The sequence below is a fragment of the Mauremys mutica genome, chromosome 3 (genome assembly GCF_020497125.1).
Source record: "Mauremys mutica isolate MM-2020 ecotype Southern chromosome 3, ASM2049712v1, whole genome shotgun sequence".
Classification (NCBI taxonomy): Eukaryota; Metazoa; Chordata; order Testudines; family Geoemydidae; genus Mauremys; species Mauremys mutica.
The window spans coordinates 205176770-205192292 of record NC_059074.1 but is presented as its reverse complement, the minus strand read 5'-3'; the positions used below and the strand labels follow the sequence as shown (position 1 = coordinate 205192292).

Genomic DNA, 15523 nt, shown 5'->3' with positions numbered 1-15523 from the left:
AGCTGGGGAGTGCTCATGTCTTGCCCTTCAGCCTCAGCTTGTTTTTTTCAAAGCTTGGACCCCCTGAGAAAAGCATCTGGACACCTCAGGGAAGATGCACTTTCATATCACCCCCTTTCTCGGGAAAGCTTATGTGGAGGTTAGCAATCTTTACCTCCTTAAAAGGCAGTGGACATGTAGGAGAAGCTTTCACATCCATGTTTACTGATATAGGAGGCAAACCCACCTTGTCTTGCTACTATAAGGCTAGCCATGCAGTCCGGCACGCTGGTTCCAGCTGCCAGGAATGTGATACCCATGATCACATCTGGAATACCCAATGTGTAGCCAATGATCGTAACCTAGGGAAATAAATGGAACTGTCAAGAGGCTTAAATTCATTTAAAACCTAGTCAAACTTGTCCCTACATTGCAATATGTTCTGGGTCAGTTTCTATATAGGTTTGATGGTGATGCAAAAGAACTTTTTTAAAAGGGAAAATGAAGAGAGGGAGGGGTTTAGTGGGCAGGGCAACTGGCATAGGATCTGGAAACCTGAGTTCTGTTCCCGCTCTGCCACTGAGCATTGACAAGCCACTTCACCTCACAAGGCCTTTCGTTTCTCTACGCCCTTTATCTGCTGTGACTATTTGAACTGTAAACTACTTGGGGCAGGGACGGTCTGTACGGTGCTCAGCACAACAGGGGCCTGATCTTCGCTAGGTTTTTTGCCTTCCTCTGCAGCATGGGGCACTGCTCACTTGCAGGTTTAAACTAGCATAAATGGTGGATTCTCTGGGCTTGTCTACACTTACATTTTATAGCGCTCTAACTTGCTGGCTCAGGGGTGTGAAAAATCACTCCCCCCACCGAGTGCAGCAAGTTTGAGTGCTTTAAAGCGCTAGTGTGGACAGGCTCGGATCTATTCCCCTTGTGGAGGCTGGTTACCAGGAGCGCTGGGAGAGCTCTCTCCCAGAGCTCATTCGTGACCACACTCACACTTCAAAGCACTCCCGCAGCAGCGCTTTGAAGTTTCCAGTGTAGATGTAGCCTCTGTCATTTGAAGTCTTTAAATCATGATTTGAGGATGTCCTTAACTCAGCCAGAGGTCAGGGGGCTCTTACAGGAGTGGGTGGGTGAGGTTCTGTGGTTTGCGACGTGCAGGTCAGACTAGATGATCATCATGGTCCCTTCTGGCCTTAAGATCTATGAATTAGAGCCATTAGGCATTACTATAATACAAGTAGGAGTTAAATAATCACGGAGACCACAGATAATTGCATCATAAGCATATTCTATTCAGGGATATAGCCTCAAGTCAGTGCAGGTAACTTAACACAAAGGAGATACTGCTAATCATCTTTCGGCATGCATCCGATGAAGTGGGCTGTAGCCCACGAAAGCTTATGCTAAATTTGTTAGTCTCTAAGGTGCCGCAAGTACTCCCAGTCTATTAGTGCTCTTTGAATCACTATGCATTTTGGAACGTTGGAAGCCCTTGCTTAACACAGAACTTATCAATGCAAGTTACATTAGTGGCCAAATCTGCCTACAGGGAGTGACATAAAAAAGTTCAGTTCAGGATAATACTTGATTTCCATGCTCTCTAAAATGTAGTCTAACAAATTTGAATCATATGTTATAAGCAACCCAGTGATCCCGTGTCTTCTGGTATTCCAGCTTTGGAAAGCTTGGACAGGTACTCGTTCTTAAAAACAGTTCATCCTCTCAAATTAACATGGGCGGGGGGGAGACTAGTCATTCTCCATTTCCTGTTTAGGGAATTAAGGCTTTCTTAAAAAATTCTTTCGCAAGATTTTGGCTTGGCTCTGAGAGAAAAACCTGACCTTAATTTTGCATTCAGTACAGGAGTTAACTGTGCATGGCCTGGAAGATTTTCTCTAATTTCTGATCTCTAGTGAAGAAGGCGTATTCAGTTCTTTAGAAATAGATTAGCTGTATTTCTGTAGTTCTAAAATCAGAGTAAGTGGTCAAACGCTCAGATGCTCAGTCACAAGTGCATAGGCTTTATTCCAAGTACCCCCAAACCCTTCTCTGCACCCCATAATTGTCTGGTTTTTCCTCAAGACAGCTGGGATTGGAAAGGAAGCATGATCCATGCTGCATTGCTGACATTATTATAACTGGGGCTACAGAGATGTTATCACCTACCCAATTGTCTAATGAGGCCTGCAGCAGCTTAATGAACTAACAAGCACACAGGACTCTAATTGCAGAGAATAAGCCAATTACATTTGGATGGCTTCTGTTCATTTTATTGATCCCCAACCACCTTTTAAATAACAAGTTAGAAATAGATTAAGTAGTTCCTATTGAGTAGAGTAGTAATGCAGCAAAAGGCAGGGGCTGGCCTGCAGCGTTTGTCAGCCTGGCCTTTCAAACTTGCTTACTCCATGGAGAAAGAGAGAGAAAGCAATTAAAGAGCCTGATTCTCATTTACACTAAGGCCGTCTACATTATTCTGGTGGTAACGTGGCCTTAAATTGTGTGTAAGTGGAATTTACTCCCAAAATAAAAACACTGGCCCCAGTGACATCAATGGGAGTTTTGCCCCGACTTCAAAGGGGCCAGCACTGGATCCCTGCCATGTAAAGGGGCTTTAGTATATGTGGGACCTGATGCTGATGCAAAGAGACGTCCATTGATCTCAACAGTCTCTGGACTCAGCCCCAAGTCAGCTTCCCCTCCCCGGGCTTGATACGTACCATCCACACCATCACGTAGGATAAGGCTGCAATCCACAGGGTAGAGGAAGCAAAGGTGACCATGAACCATTTTTCCCAGTAGGGCTTGTTACAGTTGGGCACCGTGAAGTGCAGAAGGAAGCTCAGTGGCCAGGTAAACAGCCACTTCAGGATTTCCATTTTGCCAGCTGCCAAAAACAAAAGGGGAAAACATACATCTCTGCCGCATTCTCTCTGCTTTAATCCTGAGCAGGATTTACTATGTGTATTGTGCTCACAGCAAGAGCTGCTGAACCCCCTAAAAACACATAACAAAGAGGCAGTCCTTGCCCAAGAAAATACAAGCTGAGGATAAGACCAGGGGCAGGGAGATGCACGGGGACTGAGACAATCCCAATTACTGTGATAAGCCATGGTCATAGCACATCAGCTGCCTAGCTGCTGTCCAGTATTTTGTAGGTATCACAGAAGAAGAGAGTTTTAAGGAGGGATCTGATCTAGTGCCCTGGCTCGCAGAGCCTCCTGAGAGCATTCTTAGAGCCTTCATTTTCCCCTGCTGAAGCACCATCCTCTTACTATAGCTGGGCTTCTGGGTGAGTAGCCCTGGAAAAGGACTTGCTGTGAAACCACTCTGAATCTGACAGGAGCAGTCCCTTATAGGGGCAGAGTATGCTGGCTAATTTGCAGCACTCCAGGTCTGTGTGTGCCTAGTGTTGTGACTCATCACAGATTTATGGAATTCATCCCAGTTTTCAAAAGTCCAATCCCGAGCTGGCACGCCTAGTACTAGGGTGGTAAAGGGTGGAACTGATGTAACGTCTGCACCCACACAGTGTTATTGCCAGGGCCGCCCAGAGGATTCCAGGGGCCCGGGGTCTTCGGCGGCGGGGGGCCCTTCCGTTCCGGGACCCGCCGCCAAAGTGCCCCGAAGACCCGCGGCGGGAGCCCCCCGCCGCCGAATTACCGCCGAAGCGGGACCCGCCGCCCGGTCTTCGGCGGTAATTCGGTGGCGGGGGGGGGGGGGGTCCCGGCCGCGGGCCTTCGGGGCACTTCGGCGGTGGGTCCCGGAACAGAAGGGGCCCCCCGCCGCCGAAGACCGGGCTGCGCTTCGACGGCGGCGGGTCCCGCTTCTCCCCCCCCGGCCGCCGCTTCTCTCCCCCCCCCCCACCTGGCCCCGGCCGCCGCTTCTCTCCCCCCCCCGCCTGGCCCCGGCCGCTGCTTCTCCCGCCTGGCCCTGGCCCCGGCCCCTTACCGAGCGCGTCGCCGGCGGGGCCTGAGCTCCGTCCCGCTCAGAGCCGCGTGGTGAGGGGGCGGGGCTGTGAGCGCCACGCCGAGCGGAGGCAGCTGCCCCGCCCCCTCCCCACGGCGCTCTGAGCGGGGCGGGGCTCAGGCCCCGTTGGAGCTCCCAGCCCCGCCCCCTCACCACGCGTCTCTGAGCGGGGCGGGGCTCAGGGGCTCGGCCGGAGTCTCGGCGCTTGATGCGCCGAGGCTCCAGGAGAGTGGCGGAGGCGGGAGCCTCCGCTCTTCTCTTGGGGGCCCCTGCGGAGCCCGGGGCCCGGGGCAAATTGCCCCCTTTGCCCCCCCCTCTGGGCGGCCCTGGTTATTGCAGGCTGGTAAAGGCACAGGAACAGGGCAGCACTGCATCACGAGGTGACACTAGGATGTTGGCAGCCCTGGGAAGATGTCAAAGTGGGGAACAAGAGACCAAGACTGGAAAATAAATCCCAGATGTGCCCACTTCAGGCCCATCTACACTGCGGGAGTGGTGGAAATGACACTCAGGACTTAAGGATGTTGAACATAATGGGCCAAAAGCTCATTTGCACTAAGGCCCCTTTACACCTCTCTGGAAGTATAAACGAGGCCATAAAATAGGAGTAAACTATATTCACACACACTTGAATGCCCCTTTATACAGCCAGAGGAGCGCAAAGGGGGCTTGGTGCAGTTGAGAACTAGGCCCTGATGTCTGGTTCACCACTGTCCTGCATCTTGTGTAGTTGTTTATACCAGTGCAGAGGGATGATAAAATGCAACGGTTCTGACTGTTTGTGCAGTCCAGGTGGACCACGGAGCTCATCGTGGGCGCATCTACACTAGGTATAAAGGTTTGTTCTTCCCTCATGTTAGTGAACTAGAATAAACAGGTGTTAACATGTCAAGGTAGACGTAGACCCTAGGCTCCCCTATACTTTTAACCTGCTATCACCTGTTAAAACTACACATTGCCTTGTCTTCACTAGGATTTAACCTAACATGAGGAAAAATCCCTGTGAAGACAAGGCAGTGTGTCGTTTTTAAAGCTGTTTACATTGACCTGTTAATAATACCACTGCCTTGTCTCCAGTAGGCGTTCAGCATGTGTTGTTACCAGGTTTTAGATAACACAGATAAGAACACACCCTTTTTCCTAGTCCAGACAAGTCTTAGGTGTCTGCAGCAATTACAGCAGCCTGGCTGGGTTCTGTCACATTCCACTCTACTGTTACTTCCCTCGGAGGGGAGGGGGCCTTATCTATTTAAACCAGGTGGACACAATCCCATTTCATCAATGACGAGGAATTAAACCGTTAGGGTCAGAACGATGGGGTTATCAGAGAAGCTCCTAGAATTTCAAATGTAACTGTCCTGCTGTTTGGTGTTTTCAGAGTTATACTGAAAGAAGGAAAGCCCAAGAGCTTCTTACAGGGTAGGTCAAAAGGAGTGTAAGGTCCGTCATTATCATCCTCCTCTTCCTCCTCTTCCTCATCATTCTCGTTGTTCTCATTGTCCTCATTCTCGGTCTCATTCCCAGCCTCAGCCATGTCTTCCTCTCTTCGGGTCCCATTCACGCCCCTTTCAGCGGAGTTGCTGGGGCCTGTCCCATTCTCCAGGGCACGCTTGATAGGAATTTTGATAGCCACTTCTGATTCCCCATTGGTGTAGGCTCTGCTGTTTATCAGCCTTTGCCTCTGGAAACAGAGTTACAAAGTCTTGGTGAAAAAGAGAGGATAACAAAAATAAGGAGAGATCTGAAGAACTTTGTAAAAGCAGGTTTTAAAAAATATGGAGCCAGATCCTCAACTGGTGTAAATTTGACATCTACACCTGCTGCAGATCTGACACAAATACTATCATTTCAGCAAATGAAGGACCGAGTATACCGGAATCTAAAACAGATTGACACTGAAAGCACGGGTCATATACTAATCCAAATTACACTGGTGTAAATTTGAAGCCTACTGAAGTCAATGGAATTACAGTGTTTGTAGAACCAGTGTAAGTGAGATCAGAATAAGACCAATGTCTGGGAGCATCTTCTCCTGGGGGCGGTGTGGGGGAGGGAAATGGAACTCTTCTGCCATTTAGTGTGATCTGGTACATTGTGTAGAAAAAGCATTCTCTTCAGGTATCTCATAAGGGAATAGTGGCAAGGAATGGCTGAGCAGCATACTTGGACAGGGCGGAGGGAGATGAGAAACTCCATCAGAGCACAGAAATGCCTGTCAGTCAGTCTCCCTTCAGTCTGAAGACTGCTGTGGCAGGAGATGAGTTCAGGATGGACACAGACTCAGGCTGAGGCGCAAGGAGTAACACGTACCTCGTTGATCAACATGCGACTGGCCATGGAAAGACGGGTTCTGGGAGGGAAGTGGCTGGTGATCATTATCCGGAGCCCCGCCTCAGAGAAGGAAAGTTGGTGTGGGTAGGCAGACAGCAGCTCATCCACCATGATCACTGAGGCTTTACGATGGAAATTCCCTGCAGAGAATTAACAGAGAAAGGGGTGAGGTACCTTGCTTGCTGATCCAGTGGCCCCTCTTGGAGTGAGAGAGTTCTACAATCCTCCCTCTTTTCAAAGCTAGCAGCCCGAACAGTCAACTTTGCATTAGATCAACAGGTTTTCCATCTTTTTTTCACTCTGCAAACCACCCCATAAGAGAGCGACCCTTTCCTCTCAACACCCTTGCCCCCAGGAGCTTAGGAACCATTTGGCAAGAGTGGTCCAGGAAAGATGGCCTCTATCTCCCACCCCACACTACATGGTTCTCAAAAGGTTGCATTCAGTGAACCATAAAGATTCGTGGGCCCAGGGTGAGACACTCAACTTTAGACACTGGCATCAAAAGTGCCTCTTCTCTCACTCATTTCTGTCCTTGAGCAACCAGATTTTGAAATAAATCTCTCACTTGGCCCACCATGGAGGCATTTCATTGCAAAATCTAACCTACTCTCAAGAACGTATCACACACTTACTACACACAATGATTATACTCCAAAGAGCAGATATCCCACTGCAGTAGATGTCATCTGGTGCTTAGGCCTGTGGTACTGGCTGCATTGATTCCAACAGCATAATCTTTACGTGCACAAGGATATAATCCTCACCCACCATTTCATCATGTGTTGGGGCAGGTAGCTTTTGCTGTGTATCTCTGGTGCAACAGGGCAAACTCAATGCAGGTTCTTGTATCCTTGGGCAGTGCATTTACTGCTGGAAAGAGGCAGCAAATCTGAGAGCAAGTGAGGCACAGCTGTTCTGTGATGGCGACTCGCCTGCTGCTGACCCAATGTGCAGAACCTATCCTGAGTGGCCAGAAAAAAAGGACACACACAGGGGGCATTTCAGCTCACTCTAGTTGTACCACGTGGTTGAGGTCAAAACCTGATCCCTCTGAATTCAAACAACAACATCCCATAAGTAATTTGGGACAGGGAACATCTTTTGTTCTGCGTTTGCACAGATCCTAGCACAATGGGGTTCTGGCCCATGACTGGGGCTCTAACAGGTGACCACAATTAATAACTATTAATAAATATTATTGTTATTTTATCCATATTGCTACAAAGAACAATATATTCTCAGCCTTAACTCATTAAGGAAACATTTTGCCTGGGTATTTGCTTTGTTTTTACTGAAGTGGGAAAATATGTTATTTTTATGCTAGTATAAGCCAAAATGGCGGAACTGTTGTTGCTTGAAACTTTTGTCATATCTATATTTCAAGAATGGCGCTCGCGAGAAACGCAGCAGGCCCACGAGGCTTTTGATTTTCGGGCAGAACTCAGGAATTAATAAAAATGATCCAAAAAGATTTCACAGTTCAAAATACAGAAACCCTTTTTTGACTCTCTTATTTCAGTGTGGCCAGAAAAGCAGAGTCTCAGAAAGTGACTAGAAACCTGAGACCCTTGCAATAGAATTGCACTCCAGCTTATTATGTATTATTTGTATTATTGTGGCACCTAGGAGCCCTAGTCATGAAACAGCTCCCCCTAGTGCTTGGCACTTTACAAATACAGAACAAAAACACAGTTCCTGACACAAAGAGTTTACTGTCTAAGCTGGTAAAAACAGTGTGGTGTGCGAGCTAATACTGCAGATTAGCGTGTGAAACAACACTGGAGATTTACAGTCAGTCATTTCTTGGCTACTAGTGGCCAATTGCCAGATAAACTTTGAAACCATTTTCAAAAAGTGAAGAAACATCTCTTCTCTCAAATGACTCGTCCGAATAACCACAAAGTTTCAAAACAAAAAAGCTATCCAGACATGAGAAATGTCATGCAAAAAGGAATTATTTGTGAAGAAGTGTGCGTAAACGAATCCATAACCGAAACTCTCTTATTTGTGTTAGCAATCCTGATGTCAGCTGGTTACCTGAATGACGAAGGCCTGGTCTACGCTTAATTTTTTTCTGGCCTAACTATGTCAGTAAGGGGTGTGATTTTCTGCAGACAGAGCTATCATGCTTAAGGCCACAGCATATGCACAATTATATGCTTGTATTGCTTATTTCACTTCCTCAAACCAGAATAAAATATATTGGCATAAGCACTTCCATACCAGTATGTAATGGGATCGGCTGTCTCCTTTGCGCCCCCTCATGGCCTGTATGTGTGCATGCTGGGCCAGAGGGAAAGGCGGGGAGGGGGCTCTGCAATACCATACCACAATTTCCCCTTTTGTTTAGGGTCCCTTAAGAACGCCACACAGTCCAAAGACGGAAAACAAAAGTCCCTTGCTGGGGTTCTACACTGAAAAATCAAGTCTCTTCTGTCCAGACCTGAGGGACTGTCTCATGCTGCTCAGTACCCAGCCCAAGCCAGGGAAGCTAATGATCCGACCAGCTGATTAAATTCAGTGATGAGTCCGCCAGAGGCACCCTGTGCATACGCTAAGATCCTGCTCCCTGAGCAGCTGGAGCAGACACAAGGCCCGTCCTGCCTTCTCCCTCCTCTCTGCTCCAGCCTCTGGCTCTCAGGCAGAGCTAGCGCAGGGCATAAGCAGACTAAGCCATTGCTTAGGGCCCTGAGCAGCTCAAGGGGGCCCCTTCTTTGCTTTTTTAGTATGTGTTGTGTGTTTGGAGGCGAGGCAAAAATATTCTTGCTTAGGGCCGCCGATGGGCAAGCATTGCTCTACACTGGAATAACTGACCCGCAGCATGGCCTTGGTGGCATATAGACATACCCTCATTCTCCTCTCTCCTTGAGTAAGGAGCGCCCAGTCCTCCTTCCCAGAGCCAGGTGCAGTTCCCCTTCTCTCCTGGAACCAGAAGCACCCCCAGCCCTCCTTCCCAGAGCTGGCTTATAATCAAACAGACCCTTATTGTTCCCTCCAGGAGTCAGTCTTGCTTTCTCAGGCTTGCTTTTCTCAGCCCCCCCTAGCTGGAGCGTTTGGCTCCCACACAACTTTCCTTCCCCAGAGACTAGCCAGGAATCTGTCTTTCCTCCCTTCTGTCCCCAGGCCTAGCTTGAGCTAGTCACACAACCACATTACTTCCTCATGGACTATTCCCCACCTGAGGAGGTGAGCTGATCCTGTCACAGGTGGGGCCTCCTCCCCATCTCCTCTTAAAAGGGACCAGCCACCCTGTATTTTTGCTGCTTTAAGTATACTGGACTAATTAAGTGTCAAAACTATTAAACATAGACAAGGCACGAGGTAGTGGTTTTCTGCCCCAAGACCTCCCTTTGTCATTAAGACACACAAATCAGGATGGCTTCAGACACTATTCAGGCCTCGTCTACAAGCGAAAGTGGCACCAGTTTAACCTACAGTGTGAATTTAAACTGATTTTGTTAAACTGGTGCAACTAGTGGGTTTTTTTTGTTTAGTTTAAATCAACTGAGAACAGGTTTAGATTAAACTGAAATAAGCCCTTCAGAGCTTGTCTACACAAGGGAAATTACATTAGTATAAGGTAGGGTGTGAATTTAAAGCACTGTAGTTCTATCACTGTAACTCCCCCTGGAGACCCCCCTTTATTCTGGTATTACAGTAGGGTTGCCAACTTTCTAACTGGCCAAAACCGAACACCCTTGCCTCATCCTCTTCCCTGCCCTGAGGCCCTGCTCCTTCTCTGAGGCCCCGCCCCCACTCACTCCAGCCCCGCTCCCTCCACTGCTCGCTCTCCCCCACCCTCACTCACTTTCACTGGGCTGGGGCAGGGGTTGGGGTGCGGGAGGGGCTAGGGCTCCAGCTGGGGGTACAGGCTCCGGGGTGTGGCCAGAAATAAGGGATTCAGCATGCAGGAGGGGGCTCTGGGCGGGGGGAGGGGGTTGGGGTGTGGGAAGGGGTGACAGCTCTGGCTGGGGGGTGTGGGCTCTGGGGTGGGGCTGGGGATGAGGGGTTTAGGATGCAGGAGGGGGCTCCAGGGTGAGGGCGAGGGGTTTGGAGTGTGGGAGCAGGCTCAGGGCTGGGGCAGGGGTTAGGTGCAGGAGGGGGCTCAGGCTGGGGCATGGGAGAGGGTGTGGGCTCTGGGCGAGGGCTCAGGGCTGGGGTAGGGGGTTGGGTGTGGGAGGGGGTTCCAACCTGGGATAGAGGGTTTGGGATGCGGGCTCTTGAAGGGAGTTAGGGTGCAGGAGGGGGTTCCGACCTGGGGCCGCCAACCGGACTTTTAATGGCCCAGTCAGCAGTGCTGACTGGAGCCGCCAGGGTCCCTTTTCGACCGGACATTCCGGTTAAAAACTTGACGCCTGGCAACCCTACGTTAGAATGGTCTTTTTCCAGTTTAAGCTTATGTCAATATGGAAGATGTTTAAATTAAGGCCAAAAAAAAAAAATAAGCCACTCTAATTTCAGAATAAGAGTGTCCACAGAAGGGGTCATTCTGGTATAACTATAGCAGTATAATTATATTGGGATAACTGGAAATATCTCCCATGTAGACAAACCCTGATCTGAAATGAGAGGGTCCACGCAGAGGTTTGTGAACATAATGGGCCAGACCCTCAGCTGCTGTAAATTGGTGTAGCTCCATTGAAATTAATGCCAGTTTACACCAGCTGAGGAGCTGTCTGAGAAGAGCAGCAGCAGTTCAAATTCTTGATCCAGAGCAGTAATGTTAGCTGGAAGAAACAGCTGTCTAACACAAGGGAAACCCCAGTTTGCAGCAGTAGCAAGAGCACATGCATAGCTCCCTAACTGCAAATCAGTTCTAGCTCGGGAAAGGAAGTGCATGAGTGACCACTTCCTCACCATAACTGGGGGTAGCAGAAAACTCAAGCTGTTTTCCTGCTGCTGCGTTTCCGCATACGCTCGGTTTCTATGGCGCTCACTGGCTGACGACTGTAATTAGAGCTCCGTATGGAATTCTGAACTGCGTCATTTGTAGAAGTGCTCTCACTCTCCTCTGGGAGCATATCTCTGTGCACACTGCCCCAGTGAAGGGAATCCTAGATTAAGACGTTTCAGGGAAGGGGTTCTCCAAGGATGGGGTGCACACAACTGGAAATGGACCTGCATCCACTGTAACTACACTGCCATCTGGTGGTGTGGGTTACAAACGGGCCAGTTCTTCAATATTCCCTTTCCTCTCAATCCCTGGCAATACAGAACCCTCCCAGGTCGCTCAATTACTAGCAAACGTGAGTGAGAATTATTCAGAATGATGCAAACAAGCAGCGTGACTTACTGGAACAGTTACCTTTCTTTAGTAATACCACTGTGGCGTCACAATTGCTGTTATCGTCCATTTCTGTGTTATTTGCTAATCCGTTCACCATATTTGCAGCATTTTTTGTCTTCCTTTCAAAGCAGTGATGTAAGGAGGAATTATACCTATGCAAAGAAAACAAACACCTGGTGTCTCTGTTCCCTATATGCATCTTTCCCAACTGCCCTTCTTTCCTTGAGCCAGACCACGTACGGCCAAACTATAGCGTTCTAGAGGGCAAGGAAGGCCCGGTGGTTTTAAAGAAATCTAGCCTTGGAATAGGACAGCTCTAGCTTAGTTACACGCAATCTCTGTGACCTTAAACATGAAAGTCCATAAAACAGAATGTGTAAAAAGTGTCCTGGATGCTAAAACAAATACAGATTGTAATTCTGTTACACCAGCCAGCCATGTCAGAGGAATCAGCCTCTTGGTCAAAAGATGGATGGTTCAGGGGTCAGGGAACTAGCCTGACACTCATGAGACTTGGGTTTAATTCTCTGACTCTCCCCATATCTTCTGTGTGACCATGAGCGAGTCACTTGGTCTTTCCGTGCCTCAGTTTCCCCACTGATACACTCAAGATAATAGCACTGGCCTACCTCACAGAGGTGTTGTGAGGATAAATACATCAAAGATTGCCAGGTGCTCAGACCCTAGAGCTAGGGAAGTACCGGGGCTAGATGGCATTACAGAAACCCTTCTCCACCTCTTACTGCTCTGGAATTACCTTTGCAGACTCTCAAAGCAGAGCCCTGCGTTTTGAACAAGCCAAGGGCATATTTGACTTACTTCATGATCAGGATGTAAATGAAGTACATCAGCACTAGGACTAGGGACTCCCACCTGCAAACAAAGGCAGATGAGGGACAAATCACAGGAGAGCGGAGAGAGGTCACCTGTGCCCGACGGCACTCCCTGCTCTAGTCATTCAGTAAACCCACATGGAAATGGTCAACCCACTGGACATTGTATTGCATACCCAGAAAGGGGGTGAAGACGTAGGCTGCGCACAAAGCACCGGGATTCTAACTCCTACTCTGACCCTGCTTGGCAAAAAAATCAAAATCAACTAAAAAAAAAAATGTAGCTGTGCAACCACTAAGCAACTTGGACATTTCAGGAAGGGCAGTCTGGGGCATGGGGTGCAGTGGAGCAAGTGGAGATATTTTATGCCCACTTTGCACAGGGTGAATGTTGACACATGGTGCAAAGCAAACGGCGAATCAGGCCCACTGAGCTCCCAGAGCTGGTTTAAGAGTGCTGTGAAGAGACTGAACAAGAGGTAGCACCAGTTCTTTCCAGCTCCCTCTCCATGCTGTGGCTGCGGCTACACAGCTGAGCCAGCAGGCACTGGACAAGCAGCTTTGCATGATTTAAACTGCTAGTTAAATGTTATGAAATGATTTTTGTTGCAGTTTCTACTACAGAATGAAGGACATTAGACAGCCCACGGCTTTTGATACTTCTCACTATGGAGTTCTCCCCCTACCTCTCTAACCAGACCCTTACATGTTGTATAGTTTACTGTGACAAACCACTAGCCCCAGCAATAAGCATCACCACAGATCTCCACAATAAGACTCATTGTTCATTTTCTTTTAAGCCGAGCTGTGGCTTTTTGATCTCTCCAGATTTAACACTGACCATATTAATTCATTTTCCTTGTTTCTGACAGTCCAGCGCTCTGCTTCCCCGTTGACGTATTTCATTAAAAGGAAGCAGGTAAGTCTAATTTGCCCTCAAATTTAATTTTGGTTTAAAAAGAAAAGAAAAGAAAAAACCTCTGCAAAACTGGAAATGGCTCAATTAAATTAAAAGTAAACATCCCAGGGGGAACAAATTAACCCCCCCACAACTCCCTGCAACGTTTGTAACCCAAACATTATAGAAAACCTGAAAATGAAGTTTAACTGACTATGAGCAAAAAGTTAAACTGACTAATGTCACTGTCCGATCTGAGAGACAGGCAGCAAACAGAGTAAACAGCTGAAAGTAAATTAGATTTTTCTATTTTCACCTTTACTAAGCTGCGCTGTTATTAATAACACAGGTAAATGCATTCATTTTAATATAACTGGACAGTGCCCTTTTAATGCTATCTCATGTCATTTTATTTTTAACACCACCATTACAAAGATACTTTTCTACCATTCAATTTCTTTTTAAAAGTTCAAACGTTTGGACAAACTCAGGGAAGACATTTTGGAAGACATTTCTAATGCTCATGTTTCATGGCATTTCCCCTCTGGCTTTCACTGCCCCTTCCCAGTCGCTCTGACCTCACCCTGGCAGCAGATCTCTGACTAAGGGCCATGCTGTATTGCCAGTTTGCCCACGTAGACACCACTGCCCTCTGGGGGAGTGTATGTGGGTGGACAGAGGGTTGCAGACCGACACTGCTGCCTCCTTGCATCAGGGGATGCGCGGAATGAACCTCTCCTGGGCACTCCTCCCTAGCTTAGAAAATGAGTTATGCCTGTCCACCTGCTAATTGGGTTTCCTGCTGAGCAGGAAATTGGTGCCTGAATTGCTCGGCAGAACTTTAGTGTTCCCCACTCTCATTAACCCTGATTTTTCAGCTCATGCAATATAATCAGAAAGTGACAGCTGGATACACTTACCAAGAAACGATTTCATCATAAATAAACTGTGGAGGAAATTAAAAAAAGGCATGTTAACCATGAAATCCGACAGCCTACATTAGAGCTGAAAATACCCTGTTACCTGAACACGTGGCAAAGAGAGGCAGCATCATCTAGTGATCAGAGCGAGAGACAGAAGCATGAGGCCTAGGTACCACGCGGGTGCTGTTTTCTTGGGCTCATTTAACTTCTCCGTCCCCCAGTCTGTCCCATCAGTAGAATGGGGATGACAGTCTTACCCAAGTGCTCTGAGATTTTGTATAAAAGGTGCATTCAGAGCAAGTGTCCATAGGATGTGAGTGATTTAATGGCGGTAAAGCACATGAAGTTATGTGGGAAACAGGGTGTCCCATGGAAATCATGTGATAAACATGTACCATTGGGGGGGTAGATCCTCAGCTGGTGTAAATCAGAATCGTGCCAATGAAGTTAGTGAAGCTAAATGCATTTTACACCAGCTAAGAATCTGGCCCAGGGCCTGATTTTCATAGGTGCTGAGCATAGGGTGACCAGATAGCAAGTGTGAAAAATCAGGACAGGGGGTGGGGGATAATAGGAGCCTATATAAGAAAAAGACCCAAAAATCGGGACCTCTGGTCACCCTAGCTGAGCACCTACTATTCTAACTCAACTCAAAACACGGGTGAAAATCAGGCCTCACAATAACACCCCACAAAACCTTCTGGGGCAGGGAACACATCTGTCTCCGAGTGTTGTATCTTTCGGAGTAACAATAACATCATGTTACAAAAGTTGTTACATCTGACTTGTCAATTTATCCTTGGCTTCACTTTTTAAAGTAGAAACCTAAAGGTTAGCTTTTTCTAGTCACCACTAGATGGCCCTCATGTTCCATAGCTTATTTCCAACAGGGCCTCTCGGAGATGGGAGAGGAGAATGAAAGTGCCACTGGATATCGTGCTGGTAACAGTCAGCGGTGCCAGTCTTTCCATGCACTCTTACTTTAAATAGACATCTGCAATTTACTGGCTTCCCTGCTGATTCCTCACTGTCACCCCCAACCACAGGCCTCATTTCAAAATCGTTTTCAGCCAGTGGAACGGTATCACTTTGTAATGCGCCATGACAAGATGCTGTGGCAACACAATGTCAAGAAGATAGCTGGGCTTCCTTAGGTTGCTTATCCTGAAGTCTTCTGCCAAAGTGCCTGCTTTCTCCATCCCTTGGCGCCATCCAGCCTTCCTGTTCTGCCGAACAGTCACATCGTGTAACATATTTTATGTTACCTGACAGCTAGGAAAGAGGCCCCATGATT

General features: G+C 47.9%; 1 protein-coding gene across 6 annotated transcripts in view; it reads right to left on the bottom strand.

Annotated features, from left to right (window-relative positions):
- SLC24A3 (solute carrier family 24 member 3) overlaps positions 1 to 15523 on the bottom strand; it is a 380232-nt gene that overhangs the window by 22692 nt on the left and 342017 nt on the right. For 5 of the 6 annotated variants that reach the window (XM_045010656.1, XM_045010657.1, XM_045010654.1 and 2 more), the window contains 7 exons: positions 14227 to 14252; positions 12395 to 12448; positions 11582 to 11727; positions 6265 to 6425; positions 5371 to 5635; positions 2706 to 2872; positions 227 to 341 (listed from right to left, as the gene is read on the bottom strand). In XM_045010656.1, the coding sequence (XP_044866591.1) occupies positions 227 to 341; positions 2706 to 2872; positions 5371 to 5635; positions 6265 to 6425; positions 11582 to 11727; positions 12395 to 12448; positions 14227 to 14252 (934 nt within the window). The remainder of the gene's footprint in view (positions 1 to 226; positions 342 to 2705; positions 2873 to 5370; positions 5636 to 6264; positions 6426 to 11581; positions 11728 to 12394; positions 12449 to 14226; positions 14253 to 15523) is intronic. The other variant, XM_045010658.1, reaches the window with a different exon arrangement.